Genomic DNA, 16,939 nt, shown 5'->3' with positions numbered 1-16,939 from the left:
TTCATGTGATGTATAATTATGGACCACTCAAAGGCCAGTGTGCTTTTACTTTCATCCTGTTACAATTCACTAGTGTGAATATTTCACAGGAGTTTGACTTCAGTACTTTTACTTGAAGAGTATTTTGACATAGTGCCACAACTCATATGTCTATCAAAAGTCAGGTGTGCGTGAACAAGACGTGGAACCATTTTATGCTGGGGATGCCTAAAGGATAAATATCTGAAATGCTTCCTCTAATCCTTGAGCGCAGCAGGTTTTCTCTAGATCAGACATGAATAGGCAGATGGACAATAGACACTTCTGCTCCATCGAGGCTCGTACGGGCCAGTGTTAGCTTGAAACATTTATCAGCCTTGTTTTAAAAGCGTTATTTGAAACCACTGACTGCCTCTTTTGGCAGCGCGGTGCAAAAAGAATATCAGAAAAGTTGTTTTTAGGGAAAACTGAGGTACATGAATAATAAATTAGCCTCAGCTTGCCATGTTTGGCCCTAATGTGCAAAGCGGGCTAATGGCTATCGATGTCTCTAGTTTCCATCAAATTGCTTTATATGAGAGCTCAATTCAAACGGAGAAAGAGTAGATTCCAGTGAAAAGGAGACGGGGGAATTAAATTATCTTTGAACATTGAAAAGCACGCTTGGTCAGCCAATTCTTTGTCCTGACAAGTATACCAGGTACCAGCGGAATTAGCCTAACGTAAAATTAAGCCCGATCAAGCAAGGCCTCAAAACCTTCCCTTGTTTCAATCCTTGTGAGAGGAGAGATGAATGTGTGATACGACTGGAACAGAGCCAGAATTGAACAGATGTGCTCCTTGAAATCATGGGAAACTAGTGGTCTGGGCTTTGTCACTGGCACACACACTTATATATCCCCATCTATTCCCTTCAAGGTCTTATTAATCACTTGATTATTTCAGCTATTTTCATTGGCCGGCGTACATTTGGGAGAATAATTGGCAAGAATACATTTGGCCTATATGATGTTGGTTTTGGCAACAACCAAAAAGAAAAGCCAGGAAATACAGATGGCGACCCTTCTCCTTTCTTTTCCTCTCCGTCTCTTCTTCTGTTGATTTCTAGCTCTCACAGACTCACTATAAGCTGATCTCTTCTCCTCTCTCCCCTGTACTATTATCTCCTCGTATTCAACTAACTGGCATGATTTAGGAATTATGGAATTAGGGCAGCGCTCCCATCTCTATTAATGAGGAACGGCATGATGAAAGAGCTTGATCCTGAACGTGCCATCTGTAGTCACTATTACACATTCACGTAATCTATCTCTCCTTCTCTCACTATACTTTATTTTCTTTCTCTTCCCTCCTTCCTTTTCAGCTTCTCCTCTCTCACACACACGCATCCTCTGTCAAACACACTCACATTAGTTGTAATTACAGAGGAAATTCTAATTCTTAGCGCACTGTTGGATGTGGCGTGAAATAGTGAAATTGCACAGCAGGAAAGTTAACTATGGACCGCACACCCGTGCATAGTCACACAGTCACAGGAGTCCAGATGGACCGTGTGTTATTGCTGAATAATGAATGCTATGTAGACTCTATAAAAGATACATGGGCAGAGAGAGCTGGTCACCATTCAGGCACCGTGGGCAGTTCAGTGAGGGCAGCTCCTTGTACAAATTTTTAGTTGTTGCAAAATGTTCAGCATGTAGATTTTAGCATGCATTTTGCGAGAGGTGACCCAAGAAGGAAAAATTTAGCAGCAGTTAGAGAGGGGGTAAAACACTTGCCTTTTAGACATCAGTTGATATGTTGGCTGGCAGCCTGCCCAGTGTCTTTGCAGTCACCTTGAACAGGCTTTTGTGGTTTAAACCATAAAACTTGGGAATTACACAGCAGATCCAATGCTAGAGGCTCAGATTTCAGAGCATCTCTCAGAAACACGATGAATAATATTCAGCACTCTATGTTCATGTAAAATACAGAGGTGGAGGTGGAGGTGTGGGGGAGGGGGAGGTCTGGGTGAAGGGTAAATGCTGCACTCATGTGGGGGAAATGAGCAGCGCCTCTTTTTCTCTGGAGTCATATGACAGGACATGCGCACCAACATGTGCTGCGTTCAAATTACCCCAGAAAGCCCAATACCATCTGAGAATTACAGTTTGAAATACAACTGCTCGAACAACAGTGAAATAGATTTTCTTTCTAGGTCTCTAAATGTATTTTACAGCAATATTAATGTTATTTTGTGGATTCAAAGTGTACATACAAGAACATTTAAATGGCTTGTAAAACGTGAATAGCAATATTTCCGACAGCACTTAAACGCACCAACCGACACACTTCAGTCAGCTAAACGGTGAAACTACTGAAGGAATCTAAGAGTTAATACCAGTTGCCAAGTTCACATTCCGTGAAGAAGGAGGAGTAACTAGCTCGTTTTTTTTTTTAAACAAGGAGGGTTGACTGTAAGTATTGACTCCCGGATAAACATCTCTCTCCCTTTTCTTTCCCGACACAGTTGTTTGTGTGTGTTTGTGGTAGTTGACTAGAAAGCGGAACTAGCTAGTAGCACGTTAGCTCGGTCAACGAGTTGCCCACGGATCCTATCCTGTTTACGACCCTGGCAACATTGTTGCAACTTTCTCGAGAATGTAAGATCACTTTTATCTGCTTTCACAGACTTTTCGACGCTGTTTTCAACTCTTTTATTCAGTTTTAAAGTGTTATTTTGGGGAGTTTACGGCCACAACGTTGGCAACTTGGGTGTGGGGCTTAAAAAAACTATTTTCTTCAAGTTCCGCAGTCAGCTTAACGTCACCTGCTAATCAAGTGACCCTCGTTAAATAGTTACTCAGTACGCAGCTGTATTTCTATGCTCTTGAGAACCAAAGTCAGGTGTGCGGATACAGCTTTGCACCCATTTCATTTCAACAACGGAAATGATTAACAATATGTCGTATTCTCTGCTACTTCTAAAAATCAAAAGTCTGTACAGCATGATGTCATCGACCCCCTTGCTGTTTGTTATTGTACACAGGTCAGCTTAAGTCGCCCAGCCCAAGCCATTTCAGACTTAACCAAAATAAAAATGAGTTGTTATGATTGAATGCAGGACGAGTTGCTGAAAATATAGTCTCTACCTTTCATTGTGAAGAAGGAGAATATGAACATAACATAATGGGCTCAGGAAAAGACGTCAGTGTGTGCTGCAGTCACAACTGGAGGAACAGGTTTGGGTGGACGAACAAGAAATGTTTCCTTGTAGCCGTTTTGTGAAGACACTTGGGGGTTGGTGCTGTGAAGGAACGGCAACATGACTGTCCTTTAGGCTTTTTAACTATTTCTTCTTCTTCTTGCTGTGAGCACATGCTGAGTGGTGTCACAGCTTTGTGCTGTGTATCGAGTGTGAGGTGTCAACATATAGGGCTAACTTGTATGTGATGATGGGCTCAAATTGCCCAGTAACAAAAATCATCTAGAATGTACCCGTGTGTCTCTTGGTGTAATCTTTTCTTGAGGTCAGTTTTACTGATCTTGTAGTGTTGACATGTCCATCTGCTCGTGTTGTGGCTTGGTATTTCAAAAGAGTGCAATACATGTGAATGAGTCCTCTTTCAGTGTTAGTTGTACAACTCAAAGTAGTATCTTGCCAAGTCCAATAATCGGTTGGAAAATGCAGTCAAGCCTGTGCGAACCAAATGCCCTGACTGCCCTTTTTCCAATAAGAGGAAAAAAAAAAAAAATGCAGAGTCAACAACATTAAATCTTCTGAGCTGTCCACCAAGTAGACTCTCCATTTTCCTGTCTTCCTTATCTCAGGATGTTTGGTTGCTGCAGGTTTGAAAGGGAAATTAAAGGGTTATTTGGAAAAACAAGAAAATGCCATTTGAACTTTAAAGAAAAAGCGGATGAAAGGGGAAGAGAAAAGGAAAAGGGAATAAAGCTGTTTCCTGACTGGTATCTTTGAAAAATAAAAGATGGAGCTTTGTGTTTATGACTAACTGGCTCTGTCCTTTTTTTCCCCTTTTTTAAAGTGCAGTGTTTCCGCATCACAGAAAACAAGCTTCAGGCTTTGCTTTCAATGATCTTGATCTCATGTTACCTTGTGTCTGAGGCTGCCATCACACCAGACATGGTACACACGCTGGGCTGCATGAAGGTCACTTGATGCACAAAATCGGATATCGTCTGGATCGGACTTGTATCTGCGAAACCGTTCTGCAAAGGAGCCCTGCTCATGTTGTGATCTGAACGCATCTCCAAATGGATTACGAAATGCAGTGAAACCACACTTTATTGCTCAAGCGCTGCAGCTTCTGCTTGTTAGTGTAGTTGTATCCACAAGAAACCAGCGTAATTTACAACATGCCCCTGTGTAAAGAACTGTAGCGGTTACTCTTTGCTAAATTTCTCATGTAGTCCAGTTCTTGCCTTCCTGTAACACACAGGAGTGTTTTAATTCTGATCCACTTTTCTTTGCTATGCTTTGTCTGAACTGAAGGCACCGCAAAATGTTGAATTTCACAACCAGTGGCCCAGAGTGGTCAACCACGATCAGCACTTCCTGCTGTTTGTTTACAATGAAAGCCTCTCGGTGACACTTCCTGAGATCATGCATCCTGCCCTTCTGTGCATATTTTGAAAACTCATGAAATCTGAATTTTAATCTGAAGGCAGAGCCTGTGTGGAGCTGTCATGTCAAATAAGGATGCATCTTAATTCGTCTTCATTTAATTTGCTGTGGGAGTTCATTTTCAGGAAGTCACATGAGTTCAGGAAGTCACATGAACTCTATGGTTTAACTGAAGTATCTGTGCCTTTTTTAAATTGAAGATTAGTTGGGTTTTTTTTGGATCTATTAACGGACACTAAGAACGTCGTCAATGAGCAGGAGTAGAACTTCATTGCATTTTCATGCACAATTTTTTTATTTTTTATTTTATTCATAACATTGTGTTTGTAACTGTTGTACCATGTTTTCAGCCAGTTAAGGTATAGTATATCCACTGTTGGACAATAATGTATTGTGGTTGTATAAATAATCACATTTATTTAAATGATCCAAAAATGTTATTGTGTAAATTGTATGATGATGATGATTATGGCATGAAAAACCTGCAGACAAAATCATCAGTCTATATTGTCATAAACACTTATAATATTGTCATTTAGACAACTTATTCTAAAAGGACTACCTTTTTTACTACAGCATTTTAAAGAGGAACATACTTTTTACAGTTTATTTATTTAACTTTTATCAATGCATTACTAGAATCAAGTCAACTTTGGGTAGGTAACTACAATTACATAATTCTGGTTTCACAGCCTCCTCATCTCTTATTCTGATCAAACATTCTGCTCGCCACACTGCAGCTAAACTTTACACCAACAAGGAACTGCTGAAGGCTCACAAGGAACAGTTTGGCTTCATCATTGAAACATTTCTTTGTTTCCTTTTATCATCAAGCCTTCTGTGTGTGTTCAGACTCCCAGCACTCCTTCCAGGGGCATTAAAGGAGGTTTTCACATCTTCTTTCCTTTCCATTGGACATGAACACATTGATGATCTCATGCAGTAAATGTCTGGACCTTTAAACGCATTCTCCATATTTAAGATTTCATACTGGGAAACAAAGCATTGTACAGCAGTGAGCAATGCGTGGTTCTGTGGCATAATGATGTGCTGTAGCTTGAGGCACTGAGCCCGGTGCACATTACATAAATGAGAAAGATCCAGAAAAAGTGTTAGTTCACTAGAAGTCTCGGTCAAATTTTGTAAATAACCAAACTTTTAGGGTCTTTAATAAACCTGTTTTATGTTTTGTGGTCATATTAAACATGTTGTAAACTATCAAATATTGATATCAGTAATGGTCTCAATATTTGTCATTGTATAATTTTTTGTTAATTAATACAATACTATATTCCCTCACGAAGTGAATTAACTTTTTTTTTCATAGTAGCCAGCTGTGATTTGTTTTAGTCCCAGAGCGTCATGATAATCGATGCCCTCTGATGTGACCTTTTTGAAATTTGCTTCTCTTCCAGGCCGCAGAATATCGAGCTCGGTGCCACAGGACGAGCCTCCAAACAGGACAGCAGCAAAATGGAAGACATGACTGTGGAACAGATCACCATTAAGGCCAACCAAGTGACTGACGAGGTACTGAGTCACACACACACGCACACACTCTCTCATTGTCGCTTTCTCTTTGTGTGAGTATGAAACTTCCTTCAAGTGATATTCTGTCCCAAATGTTTAATGTCAAATGCCAAAACCGTGCGAGCTACAATGGAACTCAGTGTTTGCAACATACGGAGCCCACAGATGAACAGGGAGGGAATGTAGCAGTATTTTTGTAAAGTTTCTAGGGATAGTTTTATTTTTTTTGTAATTCTTTTGGGGTCAGACATTTTTGTATAATTTCATCATAATTCTCTTTAGCATGATGTATTTTGGCACTGACTGATAAACATCAAATTTATTGATGCTGCAAAAATAAAACTGCATTGTTCAAATTAGAAATGAACCCAAACAAATGCTGCTGGAGCTGAGAATGCATAATTTGACTTTTTGCTCATTTGCTTTCTTATTAGATACTAGTTAGATGGGAGAGTCAATTACACATGTTTTCAGCCAAATATGCAGCCAAAGTTATCTTGGCTTAGCATAAAAACCAGAAACTAAAGCTCACTAATGAACACATACAGAAATGAGAGTATGAACTTCTCGTTTAATGTCGAAAGTGCGACCACGCCGATCGAATATATATTCAGTTTCTTCATGTAACTTGTGTAATTAGTATTATTGAAATATTTGATTTGCCACAATTGAAAATAATCAGGATTTAACATTATTGTGCTGAAATAATAATTTTAGCCATAACGTGAGGATTGCACATTTTGGTTCAGCTTAGTGGGTGACGGAAAAAAACAACACGCAGGTAATCCTGAGGTTGTTTTAAATTTACAGTAGCACTGAAAAAGCAGAGGGTGGGTAATTGGATGCATTGTGTTCACAGTTGATTATTAAGCTAAGCATTAATGGGATGCGTGTGAGGCCTTACGCCTAATTTACCTTGATGGCTCCCTTTCCCCGCTGTGGTTTCAAGGGTCTGAATGTTGTCAGCTATATCTAAGCATTTGATTATCAAGGAGATGATTGTTTCATCAGCACTTCAGGGAGCGATATGATCAGCCATCTGATTTAAATGAAGGCAAATGAACTTCCTCTAGCCGGGCGTGTAGCTCTGCACCTCACCTTCTTGTCATTTTGACTGTACTAGTTTTCTTTTTTTCTTTGCGTTTTGTCTCTATATGTGCTTTCTAACTTAACCTGCGGTGTTCTCTTTCTCTCTTTCTTCCTCTTCCTGCTGCCTGGTTGACTAAGCAGCTGATAGAAGGGACAGGGCATGGGAGGGTCCTTCTGCTAATGCTTCCTCACACTTTCCATTTTGGGTAACCACTCGTACCTGAAACACTTGGAGCATGGCTGTCAATGTATCAGGGCAACTTTGGAATTTGTTATGATTTACGATTTGGTTTTAGGAAGTCTTAACACAAGCTCTCATTAATGTTGAGGTTTGTTTCCCATATCCAGTAGTTTAAGATGGCTTCCACACCCGTCAACATTGTGTCAAAGTTTAAAAAAAAGCATTGTTTGTGTGCGACTTTCAATCCTCCTGGTATATTGCAGCCAATTAATACCTGTAGGGTGTTTTTTAATTGTGTGTTTAAAAAAAAAAAATTGCTTGCTGGAACCTGCAGGTACCTCACCTCCCTGTACTTTCATTTAAGCCATCCCAAAACAAATGATAAAAATACCACGCCATTGTCTGTATCTCAAAGATCTGTCCCAGCACCCCAATCTGGAGAATTTGGCTGCGGCAGTGATTTCTGGGCTTAATTAGCAAAGTTCAAGGATTTTCGGAGGCAGGACGTAATGTTTATCCACCCAAGTGATTTTCTGGCTAAGCCAACATGAACATGGCTGAGCTCGACGCATTCCTCTCGCCAATTCCATGTTTGTCTGTTTCTCAACTCGCTGATTAATGTATTCAGAGCAAACACAACACGGAGAGAATGAGGAATCGGGTCCCCGCTCTCTCTTGTTAACAGTTAATTAGGGATGGTAACAATGGAGTCATGCCCTGAGTCACTTTCGTGCTTTGCTCCTTTTGGATGCTCTGCTCTCTGTACAGCTCTCGCTATTAATAGACACAAAGGCCCAACTCACCTGAACTGACTGCATTCCAGTTCGTCATCAACTTTTGTTGTTGTTGTTTCCGTGTGCGTTTGTGTCTTTCTGTAGATCGTTAACTTTTATGCCCATGTACCAATTAGAGTTTAGACCAAGGAACACTGACTGTGTCCCAAATCCATATGACCTACTAATTCAGACAAGGTTTTTGTATATTGTGTGTTCACGATGGATAAAATGACAAAATTAAGTATACTTAAACACATTTTTTTAATTTTGGGAGTGCGATGAAATGACAGATTATGCCAGAAAATGGTAAATTTGAGCGTTCAGTGTATTGTGACATTTGGTTTAGAAGAGCAGATAATGCTCACAATTGTGAGGCAGGAATTTAAGAATATTTAGCAATGTTTGTAATAATTGTTTGTATAACCTGAACAATGGTCAGAATAGTTGACTATTCATTTCCTGTCGGTCAGTTAATGGATGAGTTGACTAAATGTTTTAACTCAATTTGAGGAGCTGCTCACAGCTGTACATTAATGTGTTGGTTCATTTGTTGGTCTTTAAAATGTAAGAAAATGGTGAAAAATACAACAAAATCTCAAAGCACAGGTTGATGCATTCAAATTGCTTGTTTTGTTCATCCAATATTGTAGGCGACAAAAAGAAACCAGCAAATATTATGAACAATGTATAAACAGAAAATCATTAACAATGTGGATATCATGCGACTCACTCTGTGTACATTTTGTTTAATCTAGGAAACCGCTCTGAAATCAAATTACTGGATGTTTAATTAGATAATTCACTGTTGTGGTCTGATCAAATTAATTTGATTGTATCCATGATTGGGAAGGGGCATTGCTATTTCAAGGAAATGATCTTCATATGTTCCATCTTCTGCTATAATTGGCCCTTTCCACAGCAGCCATCTTGGTGTGTCATTGCAGAGCAAATGCAGGTGTAATTAATAACATTAATTATGGCCCTGTTCCACTTGGGTAGGTTGATGCCCTGGTATTGTGCTGCTGGCTCACTAAAAGGACTGTGACGCACTAAATGGAATGGGACCTTTTTTTTATCAATGTATTAAATCTGTGTTTCCCATGCTATGACATGGCTGACAACTTTGAATTGCACCAAACTAAGCAGCCAGAGGAGTTCTTCATTAATCTTCCTGCTTATGTGTGTGAGATGCAACTATAATCATGGCAATCTCATGGTTCCATGTCCACGACTGTTTCCTCTTCCGGAAATCTCAAACCATCAGTGACCAAAAAATACATGAATCTAGATGTTTTGGTTATTGCCATTTTTAAAAATGTTGTGCCCCTCTCTTTTTTTTTTTTTATTCACTAAACCTGCTTCTTATTTTTCTTTCAGTCACTGGAAAGCACACGGAGGATGCTGCAGATGGCAGAGGAGGTGAGACTTTGATGATTAGTATTTTTTTATGATATGTTTGTTTATAACTGTTCATACCTGGATGAGGATTAGAACCATTTTTTTAAATAACAGTCTTTTTAATGATCAAAATTACAAAGTAAATATTATCCTTTTTAACAGAGTATTAGGAACACTGTTAATAATTAACGGTTATTACACTATTCTAGTATTTCTAGGAAATAGTGATTTTCATAGTATCATGTGGAAAGTTTTGCTTCAGCTATTGAACCTTTTTTTGGTGTTAATTATACTGTCTGTTTTTCAAATTCTGAACAAAGCCAATATCCTAATTAACTCTTAAGGTCCCTGATTATTTTCATTGGTCCTGAATCTGTGCTACTCTTTTGTTTACAGAGCAAAGAGACTGGCACCAAGACACTGGTGATGTTGGACCAGCAAGGAGGTGAGAACATGTACAAAAACAGCACTACTAGTTTTGATGGAAATGTTTCCACTTTGTATCACTCTTTGTCTAAAGCAAAGAGTGAATGCTAATGGTTAAGTGCAAAAAGTATAGATGATCTTCATTCACTTTGAAAGGAACTGTAAGTGAGTAATGACATATTTAGAATGAGCAAGCATTAGTGTCGTGTATTTTTTTTAAATGTATTTTGGAAGTTTTTGTTGCAGCTAAAATCAACCAGATGTTATTGTGCCACAATACACATGTCATTATTCTAATAATATTTTGGATTTCAAAGAAGTTTTGATATGATTTAAAGGAACATATTTCCTGTTTAGTTTTTCACAGAATCATATATATTTTTTAGCTCTCGAGTATCTGTCTGCTGTAGAGAAATTGCAAGGACAAAGATGTTAGAAAATAGGTAGCAGTTCTTTGGGGTATTACATTGTCAAACATAGAGTTGAAGTAATTTGTGCAAACCTCACTGTGAATGCAGCACCTAGAAACCCTGTGGTGTGTGTGTAATTTATTAGTAAGGATTTCTGTAACTTGCATCCAAAATATTTTTGCGCTAAACCAGTGTTAGTTAATGGTCCTCAGTTTTTTTGAGGACAAACTATTTGTCACAATTTCTTTCTCTTTTTTGTGTTTATTTTCTGTAACTTTATGTTTAAGTATTGCCTTCCCAGTTTAAACAAATTGCATTTGTAATTATTTGATGTGATGCCTGCATTATGTTATTTCTATTTTGTTATCCTTAGCCCACATTTTTGTTGCTGCAAACGACCCAGTTATTGACCCAGTTTAGGAATCCTCCCAGTGATCATTGAAGGTGCAATGTGAAATGGCTGGCCACCAGCTCAAAATGAAGCGGGGGCAGTTCACCTCCTCCAAAAAACATCTCTGTGAGCCGGTCAAAATAACTCTAAGAGTGGTGTTGTCTCAAGCAGTTTTAGCACGACCATAGTAGCAAGAAAAACCCAGTGTAGGGAGGGGAGGTGGTTGATTTTAACTACACATCTTTCAAGTTTTATGACTCCAAGCCAAACACTTCTTCTGTTTTTGTTTTTTTATAATGATGAAATGTTCTTGGATATCAAAAAGTGTGTGTGTTTGTGTGTTTGTGTTTGTGTTTCAGAGCAGCTGAGGCGTGTGGACGAGGGCATGGACCAGATCAACCAGGACATGAGACAGGCTGAGAAAAACCTGACTGACCTCTCCAAGTGCTGTGGCCTCTGCGTCTGCCCCTGTGACAGGTACACCGCACCCTCAGAACGACTGAAGCCTCCGAACCCCTGTCGTGTGTTATGTTGTGTGTTATCGTGCTTTTCATGTGCTGTGTGTTCGATTATATGAAACAGGTATGGGGCTGGTTTATAAACTAAATTCGCAGTGATAAATAATAGCAATATAAGCATGTTTGAATTTGATCTTTATATCATTTTCTTTATAACATGTAAAGTGGGAAGGGCTATTTCAGTCAATCCCATTAATTTTCTCGATAGACAATGTTGGACGACTGGAGCACTTCTTCTTCTGGTTAAATCATCAGTACATTAGTTGGCCAACTGACTTAAGAAAAGAAAGTGATCTAAGAATCCGATATTTTGTATCAAAGGATTGTGTTTTCTGGTTTGAAACTCTCTGAAGAGCGCTGCTACCAGCTGGTGGAAGTTTAAAGACTAAGGTGCTGATAAAAACTAAACACACACTCGGCAGCTGGAATTAATTCACTTTTGGTTTCTGGGTCAATTTTTGAATTAATTCAGCAACTATGTTTCCGTGGTTCGTTCCAAACTGCAACAGCAAAGCGTTTTGAATTCTCTATCACTTTGATTTCTGCGTCTGCCTTGAGCGCTTCTCCATAGCAACAGCAGCCGATGATCATGGGAGTTGTGGTATTTAGAGACGTCTGACAAACTAAAACTGGTGATTCTCCCATAAACCTTTGACTGTCCCCATGTCCAGGAGTCCTCTGTGTCTGTTAAGTATTGTTGATGATGTCATTAAAAGAAAACATTAAAATGGGAGGAACACAACTGTGCCAACATTTCCAGAACCAGCAGCCTCTCCCTCTTCACCCGGTTTAATATTACGGGATTGAACGCTTTCATGACAGTGATCGATCTGTGTGATGAACACTACGAGTCGGCCGAGGAGACACAAACGTGACTCTTGTGGTGAAAAGATTGCTAATCAATTTGTAGCATTCCCAATTGTTTGTGGATGTTTTTCTACTAAGTTCTTAACAACTGGTGCTGCTCAATGCAAAGCATACTTTACCCTCTCCATCAAACCAGATTGATATGCAGTGTCAGTTTGTGTGTATGTGTGTGTAGTAAGATCATATCTGGTTCTAAACATGGGGAAAAAATCTCCCCAAAATGCTTTCACTTTGGAGAAGAGGATTCCTTGAGTACCATGAGATAAGGTAGGGAATCCTTTGAATTTGCTTACGAATAACGGACATCTGTGATTGTAGTGAAAGCCGACTTGTAGCCTTATTAACCTTATGGAGGCTTTTAGTTTGACGGCTGTGTGGTTGTATTTTAGTTCCTCTAGTTTTTATTCACACCTCCTGGTTTTTGTATTGACTTTTCGCTTTTCCTCCAGTGTGTCGTCGATAGAGCACGACTCGAAATACAAGCGTACCTGGGGTGTTCGAGGAGGCGACGGCGAAAGTGACTCGACCGGCTCCAAAGTGGTCTCGAGGCAGCCCTCGGGTGTTCGCAACGGCCACGCGGGCCAGGTGAACGCCTCGGCGCCCTCAGGCCAGTACATCAAGAGGTGGGGGACAAGAATATTTTACCATAATGTTATCAGGAGCATGTTGTTCATATTTAAATTACAAATAGTTCTCAATTGACGTAGTGAGACATCTGACAGAGCCTTACTTCACATCTATAGGATCACCAACGATGCCCGTGAGGATGAGATGGAGGAGAATCTGGATGCCGTGGGCAGCATCATTGGCAACCTGAAATCTATGGCTTGTGAAATGGGCAACGAAATAGACCAGCAGAACAAACACATTGACAGCATCACTGATAAGGTAACGTTCTGACGTTATTGGCGTTTCAATCATTGAAATCTCAGCTATTCATTATGTCAAGGTTGATGATGGCCAAATGAAGGGTTTCCACCAATAGTTTTTCACCAATTGTAGCACTATAAAACTATGTCAGAGCCTTTTACGCTGATCCACTGATGGACAGTTGATGGACGGTAACTGTAGAAGACTGCTAGTTTGCACACATGGATGTAAACAATGCAGGATTTAGAATAGTATTATTTAATTGTTTAATCGGCCTTGTAAAAAGAGGGAAGAAAAGGCATTCATTAATTTATTTATAACGTTCAGCTGAGAGGTTTTGTCCCGGCCGAGTAGAGAGCCGAGTGTTGCCATCAGTTTGACCAGTATTGGCAAAATAATTGATGACGAAACAATGTAAGAATTACGTATGTTGCACAGATGGGACATCCTTATTAGACGGGCTACTTCGGAAAACACGGGTGGCAGCAACTTGTATCATTTATTTATAAATCAATACATAGGGTAGAAAAGAGATGGGAATAGAACGGTTTTCTTTCTAGTAAATTAATAGCTGAACCATCAATGTGGTATGTCTTGATAAACCTTCCAATGAAGGTGTCAATAAATATAATAAACAATGTCTAACGATTCTTAGTGACAAAAGTGACGTGAGGAAAAGGTTGGTTTCAAATATTAATAGCTATTTGTGACAAAATGTACTGAACCCACATGTTTCCAAACAGGCAGCCAAACTCACTACCTCCTCTTTTTTTTTTTCTTTTCACCATACATGTGTTTGCATCCAGTTAAAGGTGCCCTGTGGATGTTGCATTCAATGTTTAAATTCATTTAATAAAGCATTCGCAAAGCTAATTTAATCTTGCGTGATACATTTTTACTGGCTAGCAGTCTTCTTACCCACTCATTTCTTTTCTTTCAGGCGGAAATGAACAAGGCTCGTATTGATGAAGCAAACCAGAGAGCCAACAAGCTCCTCAAGTAGACAACGAGCCAAGCTTCTGCCAGTTTCATCCATCAACCTTGAGCCTCTGTCGCCTATATATACATACATATATACATACATACATACATGCATGCATCTTTGACAAAAAAAAGAGAAAGAAATTCAGTCAGGAAGAATATCTTTGCCAGCGGTGTGCTCTCTTTTATACTGCACTAAGATGTAAATAAAATACGCAAACATTCTATATTTTATAAATTGGCCACTATGCATTCGTAGTCATGCTGGATTTTGAGGAGCAGCGAATGCATCAGAAGCTGCACCGAATAGGAAGGGACCGACTGCCTGTCACTGCTGGTCGCTATCAAATCTGCACCGGTCGGTTGTATCATATCTCTACATTCAGAGGAGGGGAAGTAGCACAGGTCAGCTGCTTTTCTTTCTCGCTGTTTTTCCGTTGTGCCGTTCTCTAAAAGTCAAGTATGTCTGCGTCTGGTTTGTGTGGACGAGGTCATGGGTACACGCCTAGCAGCTGATTTTTAGTGAGCATTAATTAAAACATCACTTTCTGTCGGGCCCGTCTAGTTTAATCATGAAAACATTGGCTTTGAAACAAATGCAGCTTTCTCAAATTCTTATTGGTTCAACGTGTAATTTGGTTTATTGTATCGTGTGATGATGTGCTTATTTAATTATTCTTCATCAAGCAAAAATGACTTGCGAATAAAGTTTTTTTTTTTTGTCGTTTTTTTAAACACTTTGTTCTCATGTCATTTGAGATGTAAAAGCTATTTCATAAAATATTTAATGTTGTGCTTCTTGGAGTAAGTCATGGCTAACCCTTTCATGCTCGAATTCAAAGCACCTACCCCTGAATGATAGCAATTTAATATTATTTTAAAAATGGTCTGACTAAGAAGTCGAGGTTGTTGAAACTATTGCAAAAAAATTGTGAGCTGCTGAACTAGTTTAAGAAATGTAATTTATATATATACTTGTCCTTCAAATGTGAAGGAGGGTCAGTAAGCATCATGAGGAACGTCATCATTAACCCCTCCAAAGCATCTAGTATATTTCATATCACTGACTATGTGCAGGATAACAGTAGATTTATCATAATGGATCAATTGCTATACTTCATATTTAGTGTTTTCCCTGTGTGTTGATACTGAAACATATTGCAGCTGTTTATATTAATTTCCCATAGTCGGTCTGTTAATCTAAATTCTTTCTTCGTCATCTCTCGGTTAATAGAGATTTATAGCACCCGAGAGGAAATTTAACAGCCTATGCAGGGTTCCTAGTAAATCTGGTATTATGCGGAAAATGTATTTGCAAGTTGGATAATTGCACAGTTTGTAAAAGTATAAAAAAACAAATGTTCAGAATTGAAACACACGGCTGTACATTGTTATTTTTTCTCATGCACACTACGTTGTTGTCATTATGGCATATGTAGCACTTTTGTCATAATGAGAATAACTTAAAATGTTAAAGAAATGAATGTGGAAAGACATCATTTAGAAATGGGAGTCTGTGCAGGGACCCTGTCAATGCCTTGTAGATGATCCATGGTTGTGTTGTAGCAGCCGTTGTATCACAAACCGCTCCTCTTACTGTTTTCACAGCATTGCTGCAGTAAAATGATAATATCTGATGATGGAAAGCATAATTTGTTTCGTCGACGCCGTGGCTAGGCTGAGAAATTACTGCTGGCAGCAAGATGCAAAAAGTACACCCGTATATGAATGATGTTTAAAGGGGTAAATGTTGAAGCGGAATAAGTCCTGGCGGGCTCCGTTTAGGCCTCACTGTGGATATTTGGCTTCTAATAAAGCAATGCCGTATGCTGGAAATATCTCTTGTACGCATCTTCTGGCTTATTTGTTTTGAAGAGGAACACTCATTTGTATGCTCCTCTGCCGACGTGCACCTATTGCGTTTGTAAAGATGAAATGAACCGTTATTCAGGGCTTTATGTTGCTATGAGTGATCTTCCTCCGCCTGTTACTTGCCAGCTGAGATCTAATTGGTCTCTACCGAGGCGGACTGGCTCTCAAGGCGGTTTCTTCTCTGTTTTACCAACAGCCACTGGAATGTAAATCCAAGCGTTTTGTTCTCATGATGTTCATATGCAGCTCGTATTCTGATCTGAAATCAGCCGGTTAGCGGTGGACTGTTCAAAGTGCCTGTTGTTTAACACCTGCCTCTGTTAAATTGTTTTTATCCAATAAATCTATTCTGAAATTCATTTTTTTTATTGGACATTTTCAATGCATTTTAGAATTAATACAGTATTTATAAAAAAAAACACTGCAAAGATACAACTGTGGTAGGATGGCAATAAATAAACCCAAACTGTCAAGTTTCAGGAGTTTATTTTAAAGTTTATTCTCTCAAAATGTATTTGATATTTCCTGTTAACATTTTCAGTATATTTTACATAGCTAGAGAGTACAAAATTCATATTAAAAACCACTGAACAGAAAAGGCAGGTAGGAAGGAGTGGAGGAATAAACAAAGTGGATGGAGGAGACTCTAAGTTACTTTAGTGACCAAATAAAAACAAGACTGATTAAATGTAATGCAAGTTTCCCAAACTATTTAAAGGTGTTTTTTGTTTACATAATTAGTGTGTTATTACTGGTACTGCAGAAGTGATGTTCTTCTGGCCTTCTGCACACAGAGAAAGAAAACAATTGTGTGTAGATGGCCACAAGATATAGATGTAATGAACATGTTTTCCCCTTTTCAATATGTAAAATAATCTAGACAGAGGTCATCACGATGCTACCATATTTCCTCTTGAGCTGAACGGTCTCCATCTTTCCACACCTAACTTCCATCTTTTCAATGAGGTCACTTGAGTTGGATCATAGTTCAGGGACGGAGCCCACAGTACAAGGCAAGACGGCAGTG

The 16,939-nt window shown here is 39.1% G+C and overlaps 1 protein-coding gene across 2 annotated transcripts; it reads left to right on the top strand.

Moving 5' to 3' along the window:
* The first annotated feature begins 2,410 nt into the window (after window positions 1-2,410).
* Window positions 2,411-16,368, top strand: snap23.1 (synaptosome associated protein 23.1). 2 transcript variants are annotated; one of them, XM_079218637.1, is made up of 8 exons: window positions 2,411-2,435; window positions 6,019-6,133; window positions 9,557-9,598; window positions 9,974-10,022; window positions 11,164-11,281; window positions 12,639-12,812; window positions 12,933-13,077; window positions 14,000-16,368. In XM_079218637.1, the coding sequence occupies exons 2-8, from the start codon at window positions 6,077-6,079 to the stop codon at window positions 14,060-14,062; spliced, it is 648 nt and encodes a 215-aa protein (XP_079074763.1). In that variant the 5' UTR covers window positions 2,411-2,435; window positions 6,019-6,076; the 3' UTR covers window positions 14,063-16,368. The 2 variants fall into 2 exon arrangements, with proteins under 2 accessions (XP_079074763.1, XP_079074762.1); XM_079218636.1 differs by lacking the exon at window positions 2,411-2,435 and adding an exon at window positions 2,497-2,621.
* Window positions 16,369-16,939: the final 571 nt, after the last annotated feature.

This window comes from Taurulus bubalis (assembly GCF_910589615.1).
Source record: "Taurulus bubalis genome assembly, chromosome: 1".
NCBI lineage: Eukaryota > Metazoa > Chordata > Actinopteri > Perciformes > Cottidae > Taurulus > Taurulus bubalis.
Note: the sequence above shows the minus strand (reverse complement) of the source record. Positions and strands in the feature narration are given on the sequence as shown.